Source organism: Vanellus vanellus (genome assembly GCF_965231255.1).
Source record: "Vanellus vanellus genome assembly, chromosome: 4".
NCBI lineage: Eukaryota > Metazoa > Chordata > Aves > Charadriiformes > Charadriidae > Vanellus > Vanellus vanellus.
In genome coordinates, this window is record NC_138909.1 from 24655882 (window position 1) to 24682918 (window position 27037).

Here is a 27037-nt window from a genome sequence, read left to right on the forward strand (position 1 = left end):
GGAAGGGAGCTTAAGAGCCTTACGCAAAGGGGTTCCTAGACTTACCTTCCCAGCAGGACTCCTCCCTCCAAGGACTGTGCAACCTGCCTCTATTCCCCCTGCCTATTTCACAGGCTCCCTGGTACAAGAACACTCGTCCTCTCCCATTTAATTTTCCACCTGGAGCTCTGCAACATGTGCATGTTAATTCAGGTATCTGCCGGCACAAAGATGTAAAATTGGAAAAGGATTTATACGTTCTCACAGGTCTTTTTTTTTTTTTTTCTTTTGGAGAAAGGCAGGCCTGGCACAGATCTCCTATCCCAGGCTTTGAACGTGTGGAAGGCCTGTGATACCCCACAGGCTTTGCCCACAGAGAGAGGAAGGTAATTTTACTCCCAAATCCTGCTGTCAAACCCAGCACAACGCACACGCCGGTGCAGAGGAGAGCGCGGCGTGGGGCGACGCAAACCCTGTGCCAAGCTAAAAGGGGAGACTTGCCGCCCTTCCAGAAGGGCAGACCAGCCCGGCATTCAGCTCTGTGCTATTTATCCTGTCTTTCATCCTGGTAATATTTGTGCAGTCTCTTCGATTTCCTTTTATGCAGCTGATGTTAAGACCTGGCTGCCAATGAATAGCCTCCAGCTCAGCTCCCACACACGCGTTGCCTCCCGCTACTCAACTCTATCTTGCAACCTGCTCCTTCCCTCCTTTTGCTGCTCTCCTCCCATCACAAAACCCAAAAACTTGGGGTTCGGTTTGGGGTTGGGGCTTTTTGGTTTGGGTTTTTTTTTTTTTTTCCAGCTGCCTGCCGGCTTTTCACCTGCTATCATATTACAAAGTTAAAGCAAGTAAAAAGCAGGCTCTCCTCTGCCTAGTTTCAATGACTTCAGTGAGGTCACGTAAGGCTAAATCTCTAGTGAAAGCCAGGCAGAGCACTTACACATCTGTTTTTTTCTGCACTGCAGAAGGTTTTGCAGGACTGTGCTAGCTGTAAAATAAGACCGACTGTGTCACCATCTTGCCTGTTGCAAAACACCACTTACAGACACGGCAGTCCCAAAATTCAATTACTTCAAAGCCTGCCATCAATATTGCCAGTTTTATCAACACACTCTGCAATGCACAACATTGCTCAGCTTTTCAGCTCTGGAGCCGCATGATTAAAGGACAGCCTTTGCTTTTGCTGGGGGTGTTTCAGTCTTCATTAAAGGAAAAAAGGGTTTGCTCAAAGAACAAGAACACAAAAATAGAAAGTACCTAAAAGTCACCTCATTCATAGCCCCTCTAAAGTGATGCTGACCTCAGGACCAGCAGTTCTGTTTTGAATGCTGGCATTGGCAAGAGGTATATATGGCTCTACAGAGAGATACTTACTCTACAGAGGGATCTGGACAGACTGGATCGATGGGCCGAGGCCAATGGTATGAGGTTCAACAAGGCCAAGTGCCGGGTCCCACACTTGGGTCACAACAACCCCATGCAGCGCTACAGGCTTGGGGAAGAGTGGCTGGAAAGCTGCCTGGCAGAAAAGGACCTGGGGGTGTTGGTTGACAGCCGGCTGAATATGAGCCAGCAGTGTGCCCAGGTGGCCAAGGCGGCCAACAGCATCCTGACCTGTATGAGAAATAGTGTGGCCAACAGGACTAGGGAAGGGATTGTCCCCCTGTACTCAGCACTGGTGAGGCCCCACCTCGAATACTGTGTTCAGCTTTGGGGCCCTCACTACAAGAAAGACATAGAGGTGCTGGAGGGTGTCCAGAGAAGGGCAACGAAGCTGGCAAGGGGTCTGGAGCACAAGTCTTATGAGGAGCAGTTGAGGGAACTGGGGTTGTTCAGCCTGGAGAACAGGAGGCTGAGGGGAGACTTTATCGCTCTCTACAGCTACCTGAAAGGAGGTTGTAGAGAGGTGGGTGAGGAAATAGCCTCAAGTTACACCAGGGTGGTTTAAATTGGATATTAGGAAAAAGTTCTTCACAGAAGGAGTTGTTCAAGCATTGGAACAGGCTACCCAGGGAAGTGGTGGAATCACCATCCTGGGGGTATTTAAAATACAGGTATACTTGGTATTTGAAGACATGGTTTAGTAGCAGTGTTGGCAGTGTTAGGTTGGCAGTTGGACTTGATGATCTTAAATGTCCCTTCCAACCTAGACAATTCTATGATTCTGTGTATAACCTATATGACCTACCAATCATGGCAGAGTCCACCAGCACCTAATGGAGCACTTGGGAAGCCTGGTACCCTCTCACAGGGAGGGACAATGCTCCAAACCACTCTCAAGCAGAAGAAAAAAAATTCAGTAACCTGACACAATGCTGCAGGTTTGCAAGTCTGCTCTTCCCAATGGAGGAGCAGTGCCAGCAGCAGCGCAGAGGCATGGCAAGCAGCTCAAGATCTATAGGATAAACAGTGCCCACTACATGCCACCTCCAGACACAATAGAAGGCAAAATGGCTTTATGCACCTCTATTCCACCACTGCCAGGGCACTGGATCCTGTTTTAAACAGAGCTCTTGGGCAACAGTTTTTAAGCATTAAGCCTGAGTTGTCACTCTGGCACAAAAGTTCAAATTCTGCTTCGGGGCAGGATGTTTGCTCACTGGGACAGCCCCGCAGCATCCCCTTTCTGCCCTGCACCAACCAGGCAGTGGAAGGACACCAACCACAGGCATGTGACTCTTTCCAGTAAATCACAAATTTGAAATACAAATAATCAGGAAACCAAAGCAATTAATGTACTTGGATCAAGTTAGGAAAGGAGGGGAGGGGACAAGAAAAAAAAAAAAAAAAAAAATCAGTAAAGGGGAAAACAGTGCTATTGACAGCCTCCCAAACCATGTGTTTACCATCTTCTCTTCCTGAATGTAAGCAAAACGGAGAGCAGGAAAAAAGACATTAATATGAAAATTGTTCTAGGGTAACCCAAACTATTTCTTTCAACCTCAAGCACACTTTATTTTTAAATTTCAGCTACCAAAACAAACAAAAACATACTACTTACAGTAGTACTTACTTTTTACAAAAAAAAAACCCACACAAACCTTACCAAAGCACAGGCAAACCTTTCCAATACCAATATCTATTTTTATAATGCAAAAGGTGAAGAGATTTCTACACAGCTTCAGCCTGTTTTTTGGGGGTTTGGAGCTCATTTTAAAATGAGCTCCAGAAGCCAGTTATCAAAAGGAAACTGCAGTGAGTTCAATACAAACAATATTCGGCCCAGTGTTTATTAAAACCTTTAAATACCAGAAGCAGTTGTAACCACCAGCGATCTTACCATTTCCATACATCTGATACTCCCCCACCCAAGGCTCAAGCCTCATTTGGATGGCAATTTTACAACTGAGACATTTATACATACAGACATATATTCCTAGTGACAGCAGTTACGAGTCTAGCAAAAAACATAATGGATAACAGACACAGAGCATAGAGAGGATCTGATTAATCTCCCTACTCAGGCAGAAATCTGGTCTAATGAAATTAATTTAAAAAGCTGAGTTTCCAAAGAAGGAACTTAACATTTTCTGGTGGTTTGGCACATTCCCCTTAATTTGTCCAACTAGGAAAATAAAAATAAAATAAAAAAAAAAAAAAAGAGAGAATACCACAAAGTTTGGGCTACGCTTCTCATTTTACTACTGGATTGCAGTTTTCTGCTCTTTCTTATAATGCCACTCTACTCTGGCCAACAAGCTGCACAGTCTGGTTAATGCACAGCCTCAGAATGTCCTGAAGTTAATTACCTGAAGTAAATGTGAGTTTCCTCACTCATTACAGGAGACTTCCCAGCCAGAAGCTAAGGATCATTCTTCATAAACTAAAACATAAGTGGGGGAAGTAAATTGCAAAGAGGTATGAACTGGAAGTTTAAAGCATCTTTTTGAGACATGCCGCATCTGACTACTGAACTTTTTTCTCCATCTCTATATTAACCGCTGACATATTCCCTGCTATCCCACGAGATACTTACCTAGCAGAAAGCAGATTTAAAAAGTCATTTCTATTGCCCCCCCCACCGCCTCCTCCCCAAACCCCAAACTTAAAGAGCAGATTCCCACTGCAGCAACATTAAAGGAACAGCCAGACACGTGCTTCTGAACTACCTCTTTCAACATGTGGGCAGCAAAGGTGTTAAGAGAAGAAAAAGGGCCTTACTCCACGTTAAAGGCTACTCACCACTGCATCAAGATTTAACAATGCTCAGTTTCACTCGATGCCAAGGTTTTATGTACTGCTTTGCACTGTGACAGAGGGCATATTAGTGAAGATGGGGGAATGACTAATGTTTCATCTCCACTATAAAACAGAACTACACTGGAAATCAGTTGGGTGAATGCTCACAGCACCATCATGCTCCATCCAACTCCACTGCTGCCAACTGTACACTCCAATACTCAGAACAACACATCAGCAGCAATCAGCTTTAAAAAAAAACAAAACAAAACAAACCCGGCTTTTTTAGAAATAAGAACTTAAGCATCTGGATGGATACATCTGTATCTTACAGTGTTTTGGATCTTTTTAATTCTGCCAAGCTTTCAAAGTCCTGTGTGCAAACAGGACTGCTAGAAATCCTCCTCCTCCACTGAGTAATTCCAAGTAAGGTTCTCGCAGTCACACTGCTCAGAGCTGAGGAAAACACTGAATAGGAAAGACTCACACTGAAACTGTGAGACGAAGCAGGACTGCGCCTCTCAAGAACGCGAAGACATATCAGAAGTCACTTAAAGTTACATGGAGAACTTCATCAGCTCCTGTTGTTTAAACATTTAAATTTGCTACTTGAACAATTGTTCAATATTCATTTATATTTATAATATGCATGTAAAGTTTGCAGCCGCATCTTCTATTTCTGCAGCTGGTTGCGCAGGAGGCTTCTCAATAAAACTCCCTTGGTGTCATATAATGAAAAGTTTTGACGAGTCCTGGAGTAGTCTGCACTACTGACGAGAAACAATGCAGATTTCTGTAAAGATTTCTGCATCTCAAAACACAAGCATTAATTTGCTAAACCAAGTCCCACCCAAGCAAGCCTGTAAGAAAGAAGAGCAATTAAAACCTTTAAAATTATTTGCGGTACACACTTATGATGAAGTATATTATCTGTTCAGAGAGCTGCACAATTCAAGCTGTTGAAAAATGAAGAGATGTGAGAACAAAGTCACCTAGACTTTTCAGTGCTGCACACCAAGACGCAATGGGAAAAAAAAATGAAAATGGGACACAAGTTTTGCTCAGACTTTGATCATTTGCATGATCAATGAAAGATGTCAGGACCAGAATCCAAATGGAAGGAGAACCCAGCTGGAGGTTAGCACAACCGAAATGAAAAGGAGCATCAACCCCTCTCCAGCATGCCTAATCAGAGCCTGCTCTGACCCCTTCCCAGAACAAAGCAATGTGTTATTTGCAAGCCCCTCCCCCCCATTTTAGTTCTTCTTTTTTTTTTTTTTTTTAAAGCTTTGAAATTCTCTGTATATCTGAATTAAAACATCCATTTCCAACCACAGATCAGCAATTGAAGGCAAGATGAGCATGAAAGAGGCAATGAAGAAACACAATACCATTAAATCATTTTTCACTGCTTAATGTAACACTCATTGCAGAACAATTTAACAAATGCCATAACAAACAGCGTTGACACCACACGCTTTAACACTGGAAGACTGGCAGAGCCAGATTTTCAGAAGGACTCAACAGTATGATGTACATTTTCGGTTTATAACCAAATGCGTGGATTTTCAAAGCTTTTGGGATACTGTTCATGTTACTCATCATGTGATGATACCAAGAGGTTCACAGAACAATTTTCAAAAGCAGCAAGAAAGGAAGTTTTCCTTGTTAACTTAACGTTGTCCTAATATTTAAATTAATCAAAATTTATTTGGGGCTTCTAACTGTTTACTACTATTGGAATAACACAAAGCATTTGGCTTATTTTTAATGTCCACAGCAGTGAAAATTTGCAAAAACTAAACTAAATCCTTAATCTTTATCATTGTCATCGACTATCTATAATTTCCCAAAAGCGAGGAAACATTTTTTAAGAGTTTCCAGTGAAAGAGAAAAAATACTTGATCATAAAGTGCATTTAATGAAAATAAAACAGATCCAACTTCTTGATTTTCTAGTATTTCAGGCAAAGTGATACAATTATCCATGTGCTGCGCTGGCAAAGCCTAACCTCTCAGGCACGTACCAAATTTGACTAGATTATAGATGGCCCATACACCGTATCAGACCCTCCAGCAAACGCATTATTTTGCCCCCGCTCCCTGGTCTCTAATCTACCCAAAGCTTTTCAGAGATAATATTACATCCATGGCTTAGGCCTTGACAACTGCACCCATAAATCAATTTTAAATCTTGCATTAATCATCTTTCTGTAATCAGTGGCTATTCAGCACAAATTTACATCTCATTTCTGTTGGCCAAACAGCCACATTAGAGCTTTGAAGCTTATTCAGGCTTAAATGATTATATTCCCCTAATAAACACTGGAGTCCTCTCGGTCCAGCCACCGTGAGCTGCATTAATGACATGCCGCGGCAGCGGGGGCCATCCGATGTCAGCCTTCTGTGATGCTACAAGCAGGAGCCCCCACCCCAAACCGATTTTTTTTGCATTTCCAATACACTCGGACAGAAGACATGAGAAGGCTGCTTGGCCCTGCGCAGACCCTCTTATGGGAACCGGCGTGCACAGCAGGCACGTCCACCATGCAATTTACTGCGGCTCCTCCCAACAGCTCCATTTGCCACCCCTTGAATACACGAGGTTACCGGTAAGAAAACCGAAACCCAGATTTCCCGATTCCCTACACGCTTAGCACCTTACAACTGTCACCAAAAACAAAGCAAGCTGTTGAAGCGGAACTCTGTAGAAAATCCACTTTTCCCATTTGTCAGACAGCTGTAACTTTGTTCACAGCACCACCAAATTGGGTCTTAGTGTGCTTTTCTTTGATCACCTCAGAATTAGGCGTTACATTTTTAATATCTGACGACATTTTTTTTGCTGGTTTTTGGGTTGCTCCCACTGCTTTGCCCGACAAAGGCTATCTCGTACACAGGTTTGCAGTACGCAGCTAAAACATGATCAGTTCGGGGCGGATTTCGCCTGCGATCCCTATAGTGAAGCAATCTATCCTGATTGAACAAAGAATAATTATTTAATTAAAGATCCTCGGTAGGCCTACATTATTAAACCAGCATAAAAAGCCTCACATTGATTGTATATTCACTTTCAGTTAAGATCTGAATCAGTATGCTAAGATCTAAAAATGAATGAACAGAATGAGTTTATTATGACTGTTGTTATGTACTTACCCACTATAGGTAATAAATTATACATGTGGATGCTCGTTATGCTTATTCCACAACATAATGCAACTTTTAGTTACGTTTTATTCTATGGGATTTAATTCCCACTGCATCAGGCTTACATTACTATTTAAATATGGCGGCAGAATTAGAAGGATGTAAATCTGTCAGACAGAGGCGCAACCTGGACCTCGGTGTTTCTTCAAATCGGGAGCTGAAGAAACATGGATACGCTCATTTGTTTATGGCGGATGTTCTATATCCTAACCATCTCAGAAAAGATACATTTCTGGAGGGGTTCAATACTTCACAGGCTATTTCGTCTCACCTGCAACCTCCTCCTACTTCATGCTCTCTTCCAGCATCTGACAACCCTTAAAGAACCCACTGAACATCAACGTGCTATGGCTAGGAAAGCAGCCCAGGGCCAGTCAGAACACCCCAAGCAAGGACCTCTCTTGGACTTGCATATGGAAGAGACACTCTCACAGCGAGCCCATCACCGAATGCAATCTTCACTCAGTTTTGTACAGCTTAGGGACATAACACAGCCGAATTGTAGCAACAGCATTTTACAGCAAGGCAAGATAATCCTCATCTGTGGCCTGAATTTCTGGTAAAAAAAAAAAAGTTTTAAATGCTCTTCTGGAGTTGCCAGGAGGAAAGGCACAGAAACTACAGATGATTATTCATCCATCCCTATTCCAGGCCTTCCACTCACTCCACAAAACGGACTGATTGACCACTTCACACAAACATGAAATTACAAACCCAGTTTCATTATTATTTAGCAGTTAAACCATGAAATCAATCCCCTTTCAATCTTTGTCTCTTCAGCTTCAGACTCTTTCAGGGAAACTGGATGCATGTTTCACAAAGTGTTGAAGTTTGAAAGGAAAAGGATGAATGAATGCACTTTAAAAGATAAATTAAAAGTACAATTCTCAGAGGAAGAACTAATTAGCATAGGAAACAGCACTTCTACAGGTTGTGTGGTTAATTGACATCATTCTTCTTACCAAAAACACATACCCACGGGAAGTTAGACAGCTGAAGAAATGGCACTCTGATTTTGAAAAGTTGCCACCATAGTGTATAATACCTAAAGTTTTCTAATAATGCGTGCTCTCATCCATAAATTATTGTGCACAAAAAACCCCTTAAAATAGCAATAAGAAGTGAAAGAAATTTCATGCTAAGTAAAGGAATAAGCCATTTAAGGGAAGGACACAAAAACCTGCTGTTGCATCTCCATAGCTTACCCTAGCCTTGGGCGAGTCTCATGGGACCAGACCTAAAGAACTCTACCACTCATACACACAAATGGCAAGTTTTCATAGTTGTGTGGACTGAAGCAGTCAGAGACAGGCCAGCCAAGCACCCAGGTGATTTCAGTGCAATCTCCTCCGCTCAGGGATGCGGAGCCCTGAGATGCTTTGCAGGCGTGAAGCCTTGACTTGCGCTAAAGCTGGTGCTGAGCCAGGACTGAATCCTACCCTTCCTAAGGCTTCAGAAGGCTGCAGGGTTGCATCTTCCCCTGCAACAGGAACTTGTCTTCCCAACAGAAATGATGCACATGATGCACTCATGTAGTAGCACGTCCATCTCCCATGGATTCCCCTTACCAAGTAACCAAGTACCCAGGTCAACTGATGGCAGAGGCTTCAGCACAGCTCTAGCACAAGGTTTCAGGTCATAGACACCATGTGGCACTGTACCCCAACTCCCTCCCTGCCACAGCATCCAGCCGAGCAGCCACTAAGATTGCTCCCCTTCACTTCTCCCTGGCTGCCATCAGAAAGGATGATTTTCTTCTCCTCGTGATCCGTTTGCCTCACAGAGCAAACAAAAAGATAACACAACACTTTACAAAGACCGCTTCCAGAAAGCCGCTTTCATTTCAAACGGCAACACTTCAACTAGGACAAACTGTGAAGATCCCAGAAAGAAGAGCCCACAGCTACTCAAGAGATCAAAAGCCTACTTTATAGCACAAAAATCGGTGGGGGGGGAGGGGAGAGAGGAGGGGAAGTGAAGAGAAGGCTGGGACGTGGCTAACTTGCTTGTGGCTTTAATTTGCCTGAAATGGAGCACGTGGAGAAGAGAGATGACTAGTACACACCTGTAAAGTTAGCAAGAAGAGGCATAGCAAGACCCATTGATTAAGAACTGAAGTTTGACCAATTCAGGCTAGAAAGGTAAGTTTGTGTTATAACAAGGGCAGCTTGCTGTTGGTACAAGCTACAAAGAGATATAGTGGACTTAACTGTAAGAGGAAGACTAAAAAGAAATCCCTCTCCAGAAGATGCACCGTAGGTCAGATCAAGGTTACAGACCTGCTGCAAGGACCCCTGAACAAGCTTCTATACTGTACATACCACAGGAGATTGAACTATATAATGTTAACAGCTCCACTGGCCTTAAATTCCATGAAGCTACAACACCGTTACCTTCAGCTCACGCATTCACAAATCTGCTCTTATTTTTAAATAATGAGAACTAGCAAATACTATTAATATTGTGCTTTTTGTTCCAATCGATTGTTTTACTCCACCAGCAAGGCAACTATAACTCAGTAAGAAACAGCATGTCTAGAATGTCAATGATTTGCAATTAACATATTTGAACAGCGGGGAGTTGCCCAACTTTCTTTCTTAATATCATTTTGATTACTTATGTATTTACCGTAATATGGAAGAAAACTAGTTCGGTTCTCACATTTAAAACTGCAGAGCAGAGAAGAAAGGAAATTTGCCAAGAAATAGCTTTGGTCACAGCACTGTTTGTGAAAAAAAATGTTTTCACTCTATTTTCTCTCTTTCTTGCTCTATTTTTGAACAGACAAAATAAAGGTTAGAAAAAAAGGAAGGGGACAGTCTGTTTTTTAAAGGCAACAATCAAGACTCTACTAGGTTAGGCTCGTTCCCAGTTCAAGAAAACACAGGACGTCTATGGCACCAGCACCTATTTTGGGTCTCAGTTGCTTGCTTTATCCTCGATCAATGGGGACGCTACATGGTCTTCCAGCAGGGACAGATGCACCAGAGAATTCAGCTGGGCAAAGCCCCTCTTGTACAAAAATAATGCACAACACAGATTCTGGCTTCTGCCAAAGACCCTCTGCAACACAAGGAGAGACACACGGGGACTTCTGCACATCCAGCTTCAGCGAGGTCAGCCTCCACAAACAGCAGCGCCGGGGGAGAACCCCCCCGGGTTGGCACAGGAGGAGCTGACCCTGCAAGGAGAAAACCTCAGGAGTAGTGCTGTGCTCAAAAGGGGCAGGGAGGAGAGGAGCCCAAAAGGTTTACCTGGGCTAGCGGCATCATACAAACCAGCTTTGCAAGCAGCGAGCAAGGGCTGCTTAAGATTCTCTGCTTTCTGTCCCACACCTTCACGGCAAAAGCCTCTTCCAAACATGATACAGGCAGCATCATACCCAAATCCCCCGGGGGCTAAAGACATTTGCCAGTTCAATACACTTATACAGCTCTGAGAAACGGGCTCTCTCACACTTAGTTACTGTGACTCCAAAGGACACCGTAGCTCCTGTCTATCTGTACAGCCTGTCCACGTCGAGACCACCCCTCTGAGTTAAACATACCAGACTCTGAATAAGCAGTGTTTTGAAACTGAATATACAGGGCTTGTGCTGAGCTTACAGCCTGCCTAATCGGCACAGATATTCAATTATCATTAAAATTAATAAGTAGGACAGCAACGAAATACCCTGATGGGTTTATGATTATCTCAGTCCGGGTATTTATCAGAATTACTCTGACACAGTGAGTCATTGGGATCTGGCCAATGGGCACAGGTTGGTCCTTAGCCCACTGCAGCTTCCTTTGCGCTGGAAGCATCATGACACCCAAACTCAGGAAAAGGCAAGCACCGCACAAGAAAGGAGATGGATATCTGAAACTGCGCAAAAAGGCTTGATTTGGTCTGAAATCTGTTTCCAAGTCAACTACTCCTTTCATTCCTGTTCAGCGGCTGTACTCTGCCTCGCTGTAATTCTGCGGCAGAGCAACTGCAGCAACTGCTTTTGCAGGGAGGCACCAACCTGCTCGCAGGCACCCTACCCCATCAACAAGACATCTGTAGTGATTGCTAACTAGCAATTCTTTTCTAGAACTTCACCATTTTTAGGTTGATTTTCCCACCACTAGAACTGAAATCATCAGGGCTTTGCCCAACTGTTATATTGACAAATATCCGTATTTTTAAGGATGTAAAATAAACTCCAGAATTACCAGCGACGCAAAAAGCAGATATGCTGCCATTCAAGTTAACTACACAGGAACATTCAGTTATTCAGTCTGGCATCAAAATAAAGCAAACAGCAAACCAGAAGGAGATTGTGTAATGAAGTGACTTTATCTCACAGGATTATACTTGTGGTTACGACTAATTGTGTAGTCTAGAAGGATTTGCGACAAACTGAATAATCTCGCATTATTGTAATGATTTGTAATCACAACACTGGCAACGATTTTAGGGCTTACTATACATTTGCATTGCAATCAACTAAAACAGTCAGTGCATGCCCTACAATTTGTAGCAGTGCTTAAAATTATGTCTTGCAAGGAGCTCCAACAGCTGCCCAGTCAAACAGACCGTAAGTTTGAAACCAAGGCAAAGCTCTCTAGCGTGAATCTTCCCAATTTTTGAAAAAAATAAAGCTAAAATAAAACAAAACTGAACACCCCCAAGGTTTCTGAACAGAAGACCAAAACCCAAATTTTTGCTATCTTTTACTGTTGACTGAATCATAGAATGGTTTAGGTTGGAAGGGATCTTAAAGATCATCTAGTTCCACCCCCCCCGCCATGGGCAGAGACATCGTCCACTAGAACCAGGAGCAAGCAATGGCGAGTAGACATCATACAGAGCAGAAGTTATTTTGATGGCCCTCAACTTCAGGAATGATCCCCAGGCTCCAGCAGGAAACCAGAACAATCACACAAGTGTTGCAACTGGAGTTTGCAGGCTGAATATGCAAAGACAAATCTTCCCCAAAAATTTAAAAAAAAAAAAAAATTAAAAATTGAGGTCGCAATGAAAAAGGCTGCCAGCAGCAGCACAGGCAGAAGGTGTGAGTTCTTCTAAATGGCTGAAGCAAGTCTAAGTTCTTTTCAGAAACAATTTTCCTACCCCACTTGTTATTTGCTGGGTACAGTTGGGTCTTGGGGATATTGTGGCCAGTAGGTCGAGGGAGGTCATTCTCCCCCTCTACTCTGCGCTGGTGAGGCCACAACTGGAATACTGTGTCCAGTTTTGGGCTCCCCAGTTCAAGAGGGACAGGGAACTCCTGGAGCAAGTCCAGCGAAGGGCAACTAAGATGATTAAGGGCTTGGAGCATCTCCCGTATGAGGAAAGGCTGAGAGAGCTGGGACTCTTTAGCCTGGAGAAGAGAAGGCTGAGGGGAGACATTATTATGGTGTACAAGTATCTATAAGGGTGGGTTGAAGGAGGATGGAGCCAGGCTCTTTTCAATGGTTCCCAGTGACAGGACGAGGGGCAATGGGCACAAGTTAGAACATAGGAAGTTCCGTTCAAATACACGGAAACACTTCTTTACGGTGAGGGTAACAAAGCACTGGCACAGGCTGCCCAGGGAGGTTGTGGAGTCCCCTTCCCTGGAGATTTTCAAGACCCGCCTGGATGCAGTCCTGAGTAATGCGCTCTGGGCAATCCTGCTTTAGCAGGGGAGTTGGACTAGATGATCTATAGATGGGCCCTTCCAACTCTGAAAATTCTGTGATTCCATGATATCATCCCAGCAGGACTGCTCCCTATGAGCAGCACATCTGCATCACAGAAAAGCTCAAAACACTAAAAAAAAAAAAATATATATATATAAAAAATAAAAATCAATCAATTCTGAAAGATCGCTTTCAGTAAGTAGATATTTAAATTACAAAGTCCCATCATCATCTCCTCGCTCCCCAATTCTTGTCTAGAAGACAGCCAAAGGCAAGGCAGGGGAGAGGCTGCCTTGAACAGGAGTAACACCAAGCCTGCAGCTCCTCCTCGCAACCGGAACAGAACTGCAAATGGATTAGCGGTGTACTCCAACATCTCCAATCACATTAAGAAATACTCCACACTGTCTTCTCCTGCCAACTGCATCTTCTGCACAGCATTACGGACTGCCAATATTACGGGAAGAATCATCGCTTTTATAGGAAGATCTTTGAAGATGAGGGCCAGGTCACTCGCCCCCAAGTATTTTTGGCTGAAGTCAAATGAGAATTTCTGCAGCACAGAGGCTCAGTCCTTCCCCCCCTTCAAAGCCACAAGTTCTCATCTTTGATACTGCAAGAAAGCATCCCAAGGAGGGTAATTATCCACAGAAAGCACACATCTTTACAAGCTTCTGGTTTCTCTTATTTCAGCACAGTAACAGATCCACAGGACACTATTTTCTGTGTTTCAATATACGGGTAGTTTATATACACCAAAATAAACAAGATGCACAGCCTTAACATAAAATCAGGCTTTACGAATGGATACATTTTCTAACAATTAAAACACATCTGCTTAAAATAGAATAATTTCATTTTTTCTCCTGTTCAGTTTGCTAAATCAAGAATTTAATATAATCAAAGCAGTGGCCTGGCGCTTCAACTGGAGTATTGAACACAAAAGAGAAATAAGTAAGAATATACGAGTTAAATGCTTATCAGACCATTTTGGCAAGAATGAGGTATCTAGTAATACTTTCCTTCTTGGAAAGCAGCAAAAGGAGGCAAATCAAGAGCTGTGCTGGGGGTGTTTCAGTCCAGTCTGACAGAAGCAGTTTTTGGAAAGCCATTGGCAACCTCTACTCTCACCATCACACACACACACCCCCTCCTGGGAGCTGCCCCAGAGGTGCCCAGCTCAGCAGGCAATTCCTTGTCCTACTCCTCCATCGACGTGCTGATGCACAGCCCTCGCTCTTCTTGGGGGAGGGTGCTTCCTGCCAACCCCCAGGGCCCGATCCTGCCCCCTCCACCACTACCTGGCAACTCACCCATGGATTATTCCCTACTAAGATCACACAGGGGTAGGTGGGGATCAAGCTAACGTGCAAGTGCCATTCACTCCTAACTTGAAACCACTACTACATCACTGATCTGTTTTCAGTAAACCATCTCGAAATAGAAATAAGGACCAGTAATTTCCCATTACACATGGAAAAAATAATTCCTTTCTCCCCCAAACGCTCAGAACTGCCCACAGGATGGCAGGGTCTTTATTTTTTTTTGAGGGTTTTGGTGTGTGTTCCCCCCCCCCCCCTCCCCAAACCCCCTGACCAGGCAGGGAAGCAGCAGCCACTGTTCAGCCCGTGGTGTAGAGACAATCAATCACAGCAGCCTGGCAGCACACAATGTCACAGTGGTAACGCAGAGATGACTGATAGCCAGGTGTCACCCACGTTCCCTTCAACAGCACTTCATCATTCATGTTGGGAAGAGCCTAAAAGCTGGTGAGAGGAGCTACCACTTCTCTTTGGAGAAGAGTTAACACACAACCCCTGAAAGGATGCATTTGCATCCGTATGTACTCCTGGTAGTTAATCTCTGATCTGCTTTGCCACAGTATTCTCAATATTAAACCCAACAGACCTCATGATTACTGACTGACAGCTTTAGTCAAAGAGACTAAATCGTATAGCTCAGCATGCTTTTCCCCCCCAAATTAAGACATCTTAAGATAAATTAAGACTATAAAACCAAGGTATTCTGAGGCAAAAAGAGCTTCCAACTAAAATACTGGGATTTTTTTCACTAGCCAAAAACTCAGTCCCACCCTCCTCTTTTGTACATGCATATAGCTTTCAGCAACTGAAAAACACCCCATTTTTGTGACCAGGACAAGCAAACAGAGAACACAATGTTGCCAATTTTCAGTCTCTGAAAATCCTGAACCATTCCCATTAGTAACTTGAAAAATGGATGAAGGTTTATTCTAACAGTCCCAGATGTTCAGCTGCTGAACTATTTCTTGAATAGCCACATATCAGGACGTTGCAGTAAAACGCAAGTCAATCAAAAAGCTCTCCTTACTGGTTTTAAGCTAGGTGATGGGTCTTTAAAAAAGCCCTCTAATTTTTATCGCCTTCCTTCACTGTGCAATACACAAAGCAACCACTGGTCACAAAGACAAAATAGCAGCTTCCATTTTAACACTATTTTCAGGAATTCCACATTTAAAGTTTTCTCCTTCTAGACAAAACTACCATGTTACCCTTTCTGAAGTTAGCATTCATTTTATTTCACGTTTTTTTGAGCTGGCTTTCTTGAACATGAAAAGAAAACAAGCTTTCCTCAATTATTAAAATACTAAATAAACCAAACAGGACTGCAGTCTTGAATGTAGTTACCCAAATAAGCCATTAGCCTGAATAAAAACAAATGCTATCAAGTGGGGTAAAAGTAAGGCCAGTGCATTTAAGTCTTATAAAAAGATTATGCAATTAAGTGATAAGTAATCCACTGATAACATATATTTAGCATATGAAGTAGTAAGTAACATCCCACAAAAATTCATCAACCTAAGCTATAAAATCCTAATGCATGTTTTATAAACCCTGGGCTGTTGCATATGCATTCTGTAATGGTAATACTTTATTCTGCAAAGTTTCGGATTCTCCATGACAGCGCTACATTTATACATTTTAGTTGTGCGGTTTCTAAATGTTGGACAGCAATATTTCTAAAATTGGCACAAAAGTAACAGAGAAAACAATGGTTTTAGAAGATAAAGCTCTTAAAAGCTCTTTTATCCCCAAATGTAATTCCTAGACACTAGAGAAAAAAAGACTTTTTAGCGTGAAAGGAGATTACTGTTAGCCCAATGAGCCTGTGTGGAGGAACCTAATGCTGACAACTGTATTTACAAAATGATGTACTGAAGGATCAGCCTTCATTTCTTCTATGGTGGATTTTCAAGACCAGGATAGTAATATATTATTCCAATAATACAGTTCTAGCTGAGATAAAGATTTGCTTTATTCTTAATCTTACTAGTATTAATTTATTTTACAGTATCTCAGAATACTCTAGGCATTTTAGATCTCCTTTAATAAGACCTACGCCTCGCCAGATGCTACTCCCAAATAAAGGCTTGACTCACGTCAACGGTGTACAAACCAAAGGGCAGCTAGCCGAGAGTCCAGGACAACAAATTTAAGAGCCCTCTCAAATGGAGTGAGAAGATTTAACTTCAGATGGGAAAGAAGATACGAGAAAGGACATGAATAAGGTGGTGAGGCTATTCAGTGAGAACTGTTGTCTAGCATGAGGTGCTCTGGTTTAAAAGCAGCTACATACCATAGCCATGTTGCAGGCATCAGAGGAGCAGATCTTAAATACAGGGTGTTGAATGAGTAAGGCAATGTGGTTTTTAAGCAGGGCAAGATAAAAAAAAAAAAGGGAGAGCTGAGAGAGACAAAAACATATCTCACCCTAGACAGTCGAGACAAGCTTTCAGACAGCAGGGCTTCAGATGTAGGGCTGGAAGAGATCAAAATAGATCACCTGGTTTGTTCCTCCAGAAGAGATGACCTCTGCTTGTCCAGAGTAACAGAGATGATGTTTTGACCTGATGTCAGAGACCTCCTGTGAAAGAAACCCCACATCTGCCCCAAAGAGGCACCAGTAGAAAGTCCTTTCCGTCAAATTTAAGCTGAATCAGCTCAGCTGAAACAAATCCTGTTTTTCTTGTCCTACCCGTTACCAACCTGGGCAAGAGGTTATTCATTTCTTCTCTGCATCTCCCAAGGTGGCTGTGGGCCAGTCCAATACTCTATGCTGCACCCAACTCCATCAGCCTTTCCACACAAGACACGTATCCATTGCAGACCTGATACCTTTAGATTTTGATTGATACATTCAAGTTCTGTGAAACAAACGCAGGTCTACAGGCACTGGTGAGGCCACCAACTCACCAGGGAAATCCAACAATTTGAACAGTAGTCAGCTGGCCGAATTCCACTCCCATTAACTCCAGTGTATTCAGTCTCACTCTGGAGCTTTCAGAGTTTGAAACGTGAACTCAGCACTGCTTTAAAAGACAGTTTATTTCAATTACGACAAGGGTCCCACACTACTGCATTATTAACTTCTGGTGTCTTCTCAGACCCAAAGCCCAAGTTGTCTTGTTACAATTATGCTATACAATACGAGCATGTATGAATCACTCTGTCACACTAAAACAGGCAGCATAACTTAAAGACAACACATCATCATGGCCCCACGGGATATGAGCAAAAATGACCATGTAAGCACATGAAGAACCAGGGGGAGGGTCACAGAGGAGAGAAGTTTACATATATATAGATAGTGCATTTTACCTTAAGGAATTTTACCTTAAGAAAACAAAGCCCCCATATACTTCAACTCTATTGAACTCAATCTTCCCACAAATTATTCAGGTAAAACTACTTTATTCTGTATATAACAGGAAATTTTAAATACTGCTTTGGTTTGGCTCACTCAGTTTACTTAGATGTACAGTACATTTCTCACCAACCCATGCATGCATAGAAGCATGTACATATAAACAAAGCAGCCAAATTGCAGGTTTTTAAGGTGTCATTAATATATTTTCACCCACACAGATATTACTTCTTTCCCTCATACTCCCTGCTGCAGTATGAACTGCATTTTTGCGATGTTAGCATATCCCCCTGATTCCTCTTCTACACTGGTCACAGCCGAGCAGCGGCATTCGCAGGAAAAAAACACAGGCTGCCAAAAGTACTGCCCTGAAAATGCCAATTATAATCACAGCTACATGACACAGCTCAATGGTGCCAAGAATCCTCCTTCTCCTTTCACTACCCCCTATCCCTCCCCCTTTATTTTATTTCTATCCCCGAGGGCAAACACTGCCTCCAATTCAGGATTCCTGTATAAAATCTCTATCTGAACTAAGATCGACAGAGAGAAACATGAATCTATTCACAAACCATGCTGAGTAATCTAAATCACCATTATTTTTAACTTCAAAGAGGCACCTGAAGGTACCGGTCCTCAAAAGAATGAGCCAAAAATGCTGCTCACAAAAAAAAATATATTAAAAAAAAAAAATAATCAAACACACGAATGTCCTACATAAATGAGAAGCAACTTGCAAAATCGATCTGGTTGAATTCACCCCCCAACTTTTTGTATTTGGCCTTATTAAGCACCAAAAGCAGGGGCAATTGCTTCCCCTCTTGCCATTCACATGCAACAAGTCATCTCGTTCTCTCATTTTCTGCAATGAAGAAAGAATTATGAACACCTCCACAGGACCAGGTTCCTTCGTACATGTTTATTTTCCTGTCTGAGCCTAAAAAAGAATCCCAACACATGGAGCTGTGCAGTGAGCCACAGCACACAGCCAATACCCCAAGGACCACAGAGGCTTTCCTGCTCTGTGCTACAGGAAGGTCAGGGAAATCAATGGGAGGTGGAGGAGATGGGAGAGGACCCGTTACACAAAAGCAAAGCAGGTCTTCGGCGCTACAATCTGGACAGAAAAAGAGTACTACAGACACACGAAGAAACGAATTTTAAAATAAACCCTGAAAGGAGGGAGGGTCCGAAACAAGTAAATCAGCGCTATTATAGCCACTGAAACAAAAATCAGATATAATCGCTGAATAAATCAAGCCAGCTAAAAGAAAGCATTTATTTTAATCAGCAACTTTTGCAATTATCTGGACATTGTTAAAAGTGGCTGTGTTTTCACTTGGCCAGATCAAATAAAACTGAACAGCACAGGTTTACAGGGGGCTCTTTGTAGCTTCTCCCCCTGCTATGGCTTTACAGGGAGTCAAAATGCATCACACACAGTCTACTGCCAAATCAAGGGAGGAGAGGAGGCAATAGAGCCTCCAAACACTGCCTGACTCAGCTATTTCTCTCACAGCACTTACCATTGTTCCTACTTCTGTGAGCTTCCATATGATAAAAACGTATGTTTAGCGCAGGCAAGTCCAAGCGGTTTATGTAGGTCAGAGCTAGTTGGTGCCACAGCCATATATAACACACACGTAAACCTCTGATGTGCCCAGTTTGGGTAATCCTAAGCAGCACCCCATGAAGAAGTCTGGAGGGAAGAGAGACTTGCAGGCCTTGCAGACCTGCTGTACAAGCACAGGCTTTAATAATTTAAAAAAAAATAAAAACGACTCATTTTGTTGATGCGCTTGGAGGGCTTCCTACTACACAAGAGGGACCAGACTTTCCTGATACAGCCTCTGGTAATTCCAATAACCTCCTTCACCTTAAAGCAAACTTACATGAGCTGCAAAGCAAAGTCCAAATTGTCCCTTTGGCATGTATTAACAGGATCAATTCCTGACTTGAACTGTGAAAGGGGCAGCATTTCCATGCTGACCACGCTCCACTGGCAGGGCGAGAGTCCCTCTTCTGAGCTCCACGGCCACGCAGACCTCAAAAGGACTTCGCTCACGCTCTAGCAGATGTAACTGCCGGTTTAAGAGACAACTGCGCTACTGCTGCAAGCTGCTGAACCTGCACAGCCAGGGAAGGCCTCCTGGGGCAGCCAGGAAGCCACGCTACCAGAATTCATTAAATCTTCAGAGCAAAGCAGCAGAAAGAAGAAAACACCTTCTTCCGCACAACAGACGGTTCTTCATACCGGAAGACATTGCTTCAACCCCTGCATGGCCACAGCATATTTCAGTCACATTATTTCATTTCCACTGGTCCCTCAGTACTCCATATGATGGACTGGAGCACCTCCCTTATGAGGAAAGGCTGAGAGACCTGGGTCTGTTTAGCCCGGAGAAGAGAGGACTCGGAGGGGATCTCATCAATGCTTCCAAATATCTAAAGGGCGGGTGTCAAGAGGATAGGGCCAGAGACTTTTCAGTGGAGCCCAGCGACAGGACAAGGGGCAACAGGCACAAACTGGAACACAGAAAATTCCATCTTAACATGAGGAAAAACTTCTTTACTTGGAGGGTGGCAGAGCACTGGAACAGGCTGCCCGGAGCGGTGGTGGAATCTCCTCTGGAGATGTTCAAAAGCCTCTTGGATACATTCCCGTCCAACCTGCTCTAGGTGAACCTGCTTTGGCAGGGGGGGTGGACTAGATGATCTCCAAAGGTCCCTTCCAACCCCTACCATTCTGTGATTCTGTGAAGAGGGGGATTTTTCCTACCTTCTATGTGCACGGTGCACATGAAGGCCAGACAGACTGCAAGGATACTGAACACTACCAAAACCTGTATGAAATAAGCACCTAGCTAGACAAAGCTCTGCAGAGGCAACCCTTGGCTAAAGTGCTCCTCTCCTTTCCTCTAAAACCCATTACTCACTAGATGAGCTGGTGCGCGCTGTTTAGCAGTAGACCAAAGTCTGATCTTGTGGGGATTAAAGCAGCTGCAATGCTTTATTTGGAATTACAGCCATAAAAAAGGTCTACCTCTAATCGTAATCTGTCTCCAGACTGGAGGGTCAGTCTCCTTCCCATACACCGTTGCTTCCATTTCCCAAGTTAGACCACATTATCCCATTGTGTTCAGGTGAGCAACAGGCTAAGCGAAGGCAGCCGGACCTCCTTGGAGCATGGAATGTCTTAAAGCTTTAATATACAAAAAATACCATGGCACACAGCTATAGTAAAAATTTAGACTATGACACCTGCAATGGATGTGGCAAAAGCAAGCTCATTTGGCTTGACTGGACCTCTTACCCCCTGCTTTTGGGGGGTGGTTTGTTGTTTTTTTTGTTTGGTTGGTTTTGTGTTTTGTTTTTTTTTTTTTTGGGGGGGGTGGTGGTTTGGGGGGTTTTGTTTTGTTTTTTAAATAAATGTAGAAATCTGTTGTCAAAACTTACCAGCTTGAGCCTTTGTGATACACAGATAACTTCTCCCGGGCACTCCCATACAACTACAAAGACTAAACACTTGCTTTCTTTAACAGCAGCTGTGCTCCTGGTGCAATCTCCTACTTCTAGAAGATGTGGTTCTAGGAAAAATACTAAGTTTCCTTAAGATTCAAAATAAAAATCAATCGGAGAAGCAGCAACATTAGAAGAGTTGAAGGCTGCTTCAAAAGCTAATGTATCTTCAGTTGGAACTATGTGACCATTGAAATCGCTACCAAGTAGTTGGTAAGTGACTAGACTCTACAGGATACTGGTAATAGCAATAATTAAATACCATGCATCAAAAAGCTTACTTCAGCACATGGTCCCTATCTGCACACTGCAGTGTTGCAAAGTGTGACACATTATGACATTTCTGCTCCCTTCCTTGATGGGGAACTGTGCAGACAGATATACAGACCTTCCAAAATTTTCCCTAAGAGGACATCCCGAGATAAAAAATTTGTATGAGAATACCTCAAAAAAGAACATCTTATATATCGCTGATCTCAATTAAAGCTCCCTCCTTTTCCAAATTCAAATCCTAAAGTGAGAGTTACTTTAAATATCGATACAAGGTAGATCTTTTTAAAAAAATTAAGCAAACAGAGTATGACTGCAGCACAGCTGATCGCAAAGCAGTTAAGGGGGTTAGAGAAGTAAGTCTGGAAAGACTTTTTTCAGTACTTGTAAAATACTGCAAATATATTAGGCCAAGAAAGACATTTGGGCTAACCTCATGAATTTTTATGCTGTCCCATGAAAACAAAGAAGATTAAAAGGGGATTTCTGGAAATTCAAAAACCAACTGCCTGATTCACTTTTTACTTGTGGAAGTTAATTTAAGGAAAAACAAACCTCCCTTTTAGGTCAGTAACCATTAATTTGGCATTCATGAGTGCACTCCCCGGTGCTGTTTGGAAACTGAGCTTGTAAATACAGAAAGGTTTCTCTAAATAACGAAAAAAACCCACAACTGAGGCGTATGCATAGTATATTTAGCTTTTCATTAACTTGTTTACACATACAGACCCAAGAATCTTCTCAGCTCCTCAGACCTAGTTATTTCTCTACTGATATTCCTGTAAGGACACCGGAATATACAGCAACTGTGCTTTATACCAAGGGAATAACACCTAGAGGTGTTCAAAAAGGAAAAATCTTCCATTAAGAAGTGGACACCGAGATCTTTATGATGTGCCATGGCACCAACATATTACTTTGCCAGCGTGTCTGGCACTGGTTATTCTGATGCCCACACACACAAGCTCTCAGCTTTAAATCAATAAAGAAAAAATATTGTTATAGACTCCAACCGCGACAGGATTAGATCTTGAACTGAGCTGAGGATGAAATCAGCTCCCCATGTAGCTTTTACATCCCTGCCATAACCCATGCCTGCAAGCATGCACCTCGCCTGAGTGAGGCTGCCATTTCTACAACCTTTCATCTACACAGAATATATGGAAGGCCAGATTTTAATTCACTGTGTAATACACATGTGCAGGGTTGGCTGCATTTTATATAAACATCGCTACCATTTTTATGGCAATCAAACTGGAGTCCAAGACATCCCTGCAGCCCGTTTCAGCTGGTGACAAACTCTGGAATAACACATTCCTGAGAGGTGCTCTGTTGGAGGGCTCAGTCGCGCAGCATTTCTACCGTGGGATGCTTTCTCACCTCACGCAGTGCTCACGGCTCCTGGGAACTGACAGGGGTACTCGGCGCCATGCAGAAGTCAACCTTTTAAGGTGGTACCAAAGCTGTGTCACAGTACAGCACTGAGGATGCCCCAGCCAAACCAACGACCAAAAGTCACAGCAGTGACTGCTCGCACAACGCAGTCAGGCCAAGCACACGCACTCCAGGGTACTAAAGCATCTGAACTCCAGCACTTACTTCAGGTATCAAATTAGGAGGCCAGGTTCTTTCAGTTCTCAGTATAGTTAATGGTAAGGGACAGAGGCTCCTCAAGGTGCTTAAAACTCAGCTCCCGTTCCAGCGTTATCAGCTCCCAGAATTTTATCACAAGCCTGAAAAGTATTTCTGAACAGCCCTGTTCATTTAAACCTAACAGTAATGTCCAAGACCCTCCGTTTCAGAAGAAAACTTCCAGAAAATTGTGTGGTACATTTACCCCAAAGGCTCAGGAGAAGAACAGGAATTTATAATTAAAAAAAAAAAAAATTAAATAACCTCATGGATTTTTTTTTGGCGAGGGGAGGAATGAGGGGGCTGACTCATGATTTCTTATTTTTTTTTAATGCTTGCGGCTGGCTCTACTGCATAAATAAATCAATCCCCTAGCCACACAGCTCCATTTTTCCAGTCACAGTTTGTTGTTTTATTTATTTTTTTCCCTCCATTGCCGACAAATCACTCCAGGGAGTTTTTAAACCCAGTAGTCTACTTTCCGAATGGAAACGGTTAGTATAATTTGTGAGAAAGCAAACAACAACAGAGACTTACCCCATTTTTTGGGTAGGCTATCCATCCTAGATCCCCCATTACTGTGCGTGAGTCCAGTAAATTCACTGAAAATAAGAGAAAAAACTGTTAAGGAAGATGGATGGATTACAAACATCAGTAAATATTTCAAGGTTTGCATGGCTATGGTAAACAGGCTGTTCATAATTAGCCAAGGAAGTTGGATTTTTAAAGCAGAATAACAATGCAGTAACTCCTCTAACAATGAGGTCACACGCTGAAAATAATTCTATATATGCATTACTTTATTCCTTTGAGATCTGCCACTGAAATCAAGTTACAAATGCACAAAACTTCTATACGATCTAGATCCTTCACGTTCCTAGGATCTGGTCTTTTGGGGGGAATAAATACATAATGCACACTGTGCGTTTATGTGTATATACAAGACAGACATACACTCACAAACATCTACGTGTGTTTATACGTGCATTTCTTCCAAGGTGCCTTATGTTTTTAGCATAATCAAGCCTTTAAGACAAAAATGAAAGAAGCAGCAACACACAGAGTTTCCTGATTACCACAAATTCAGTTTTTAAACTGTTTCATGTGCAAGTATTACTGTTAACAGGAATCTATTCTTTCTCTCCCACATTTTTCCCCAAGTCTTTGACAATGTCATTGTAAGATATCCCAGAGATCTTCCCCCCCCCCCCCCCCCAAAAAAAAATTTGGACTAGCTTTGTTAGGTCACATAAGCCATCAATAATTCACATTAAACAGCAAAAATACTATTCCCGAGCTGATAACATTTTTTCACCTCTTACTACCTGAAAAACTGAGTAAAAAGCGTGATGTAATTAAATCTACACACGCTTAACTCAGCTAAGGAAAACTATACCAGTTTCTGGTGCTGAGCTTTCACCTCCTGTGCCCGGGCCGTTAAAACTCCAAGTTAAAAGCTTGTCTCTGAATCAGCAGCTGTCATCCAAAAATTTCAGCCTAGGAGGAACTTTCTTCTACTTTAGAAGCACACAGTTTCCTTCTCTTTGGATTACAACACTCGCTTCTCACGGGATGTTTGTCTGCTTAATACCTCACTTTTTGTACTCATGTCCCCTCCTGAAAAGGAATCTATTTCCCTGGGTCTTCAATTCCTGATCTCCACCCTATGTGCTCTTTAAAAACCCCCACGGGAAGTTTTCACAATTGGGCTTTCGAGACTTTCCAGCCCATGATGATCTATCTAGCCCAAGAACAAGTTTGAAATGAGCGGAAGCAGCTTTGCGCCTCACTCCTTTAGTACCAACCACGTAGGTACTTCAATACTGCCAGAGAAGAGAAACAGACAGTTTGCACGCACAGGTATAAAGGACGCAAGTATCATAACCCTCACCCCTACTACCCCTATCAGGCTGATTTGCTGCCTCTGCACCACCAAATATACCAGCCCAAACACCTGTGAGGCATACAGGCCCTTCCTTACACCGGTCCAGGTCGCCCCGCTGCAGGGCACCGCGGACAAAACTAAAAATGCTGCCAAACTGAGTACCTCAGATATCAGGGTTACACTATTTACAGAGGCATAGTAAAAAAACCCAGAAGTACACTATACTAAAAGGCATGGTCCTTTAAAAAAAAAAAAAAACAACCAAACAAAAAAAAAAACACCACAAATGACAATTAAACAACAGATTTAGTTTGAAAAACAAAGTTCTCTGAGTCAGTTTGGTCTTAATCATTGTACTGTATTAAACCCTGACAACTGTCCCTTGTACACAAAAGCAGCCCAAAACACAAATATACAACGTTGAGGTAGAAAAAAAAAATCAGTTCTCAGCTCCGGCATCAAACGCTTATCTTAAAAAAAGATTTGCCTATCCAGATATTTTCACAATGTATGTGACTATTAATGCAGCACACTATCATAAGGCATATAGATGTTCTGCCTGGTCAAGTATATTTCTGTGATGTTGAGCAAAAACATTTGGTAGCTCAGGGTTTTCATGCCCAGATTGCTTTCTCCTGCCAAAACAGAAAACCGTTGGGAGCTGGCAGTGCTACCCAACTACAGGACATTTGGTGGAAGCAATCCTCAGCAACCACGCTGAACTACATCCACAGTAAGTAAACATACAATTAAGTGGCTTTCCACCCCACAGCCTAAGCAAAATAAAAGTATTGCTATCATCTACCGTTAGATATGCCACCCAGCGACGGCCAGCCTTTCCCCTCCTGAAGTCGGCAGGTAAAATGCTCATTAAGGTCTCCGGCTCCAGCTGAAGTCAAGCACCAGTACCCAAGCGCTCCTGAACCACACTGCATTTTCTTTTTAATGGGATAAAAAGGGTGATCTTAAAATATCCTTCAAAATAGGGCACACATAAATAACACGTCACGTATTATAACTGTATGCTATTTTAATAAGCAAGAGAAGGGAGTGCAGTTGCCAAAATGGCAGGTTTACCCAAATTCCTTCTATTACAATCACTGTAATTAAACTGTGCAGAATAATATATTCCTGTCTTAAGTTGCAATAGGTGCAAAACAAGTATCGATCTACATTGTACAACTTAATTAAAACTTGTCCTGGAGATGCTACTAATGAATGTAATTAGATAGTGTGTTTGATGTCACAAACTTCTTCATGACATGCTAATTAAGGAAAAAAGCAGAAAAAGTGCTTTTATTCAAACATCAGATCATAAGAAGAACATGATACAGCTAAATATTTTATTATCTTTCTATCAATGACAATTTTTAAATTGCTGTTATTAACTTCAATTTCAAAATAATTTTCTGCATATGAAAAGATAATGCAACCCATTCAACTCTAACTCCAGTCAGTGGGAATTTTCCTACCGGTGAGTCAGCCACCAGAGCTGAATACTGAATCTCCAGTTAGAAAAGACTCAATTCCTCTCTTATTTTAGTAGAATTCTGCATAGAGCAAAATAAATAGGAGAGGATGGGATACACCTTTTGACAGGCGCTGCACAGTAACCCAAAATTCGCATGCCAGAAAGACAAAAGCCACAAATGACTTTAAGCTCCCCCTATACCTGAGCTGCTCTGGAGACCAGAGAAGCTTCCAGAACAGCTCAGACAGCTCTGAAGGGCTCCTAAGGCACGGCAGACTCTCCAGCTGCCCTGTGGGCTTCTGCCCAGGACTACTTTCACAGTGTACTTTCTAGAATACCACACTGCATTGATCTGCTCTGAGGAATATATATTCAGCCAGGAGCGATTCCAAATTGCCTGCATGGACCCACACATTTTGGTGGACCCAAACCCAGACCAGAGCCCCGGCATGCCTTCTCTAAGGGATTGTCCACATTGATGACGCTACCCAGCTGCTCCTCCGATGGCCCAGCTGCAGGAGCTCCCCACACAGGGTGACAGTGCTGCCAACACTTTCAGGAC

The 27037-nt window shown here is 42.7% G+C and overlaps 1 protein-coding gene across 4 annotated transcripts in view; it reads right to left on the bottom strand.

Moving 5' to 3' along the window:
* The window catches only part of EPHA5 (EPH receptor A5), a gene marked incomplete at its 5' end in the record, with an annotated part of 202024 nt that overhangs the window by 162314 nt on the left and 12673 nt on the right, over nucleotides 1-27037 (bottom strand). For 2 of the 4 annotated variants that reach the window (XM_082483149.1, XM_082483148.1), the window contains one exon: nucleotides 23657-23721. In XM_082483149.1, coding sequence (XP_082339275.1) covers nucleotides 23657-23721 — 65 coding nt within the window. Of the gene's footprint in view, nucleotides 1-23656; nucleotides 23722-27037 lie in introns of those variants that run through there. The other 2 variants (XM_082483151.1, XM_082483150.1) reach the window with 1 other exon arrangement.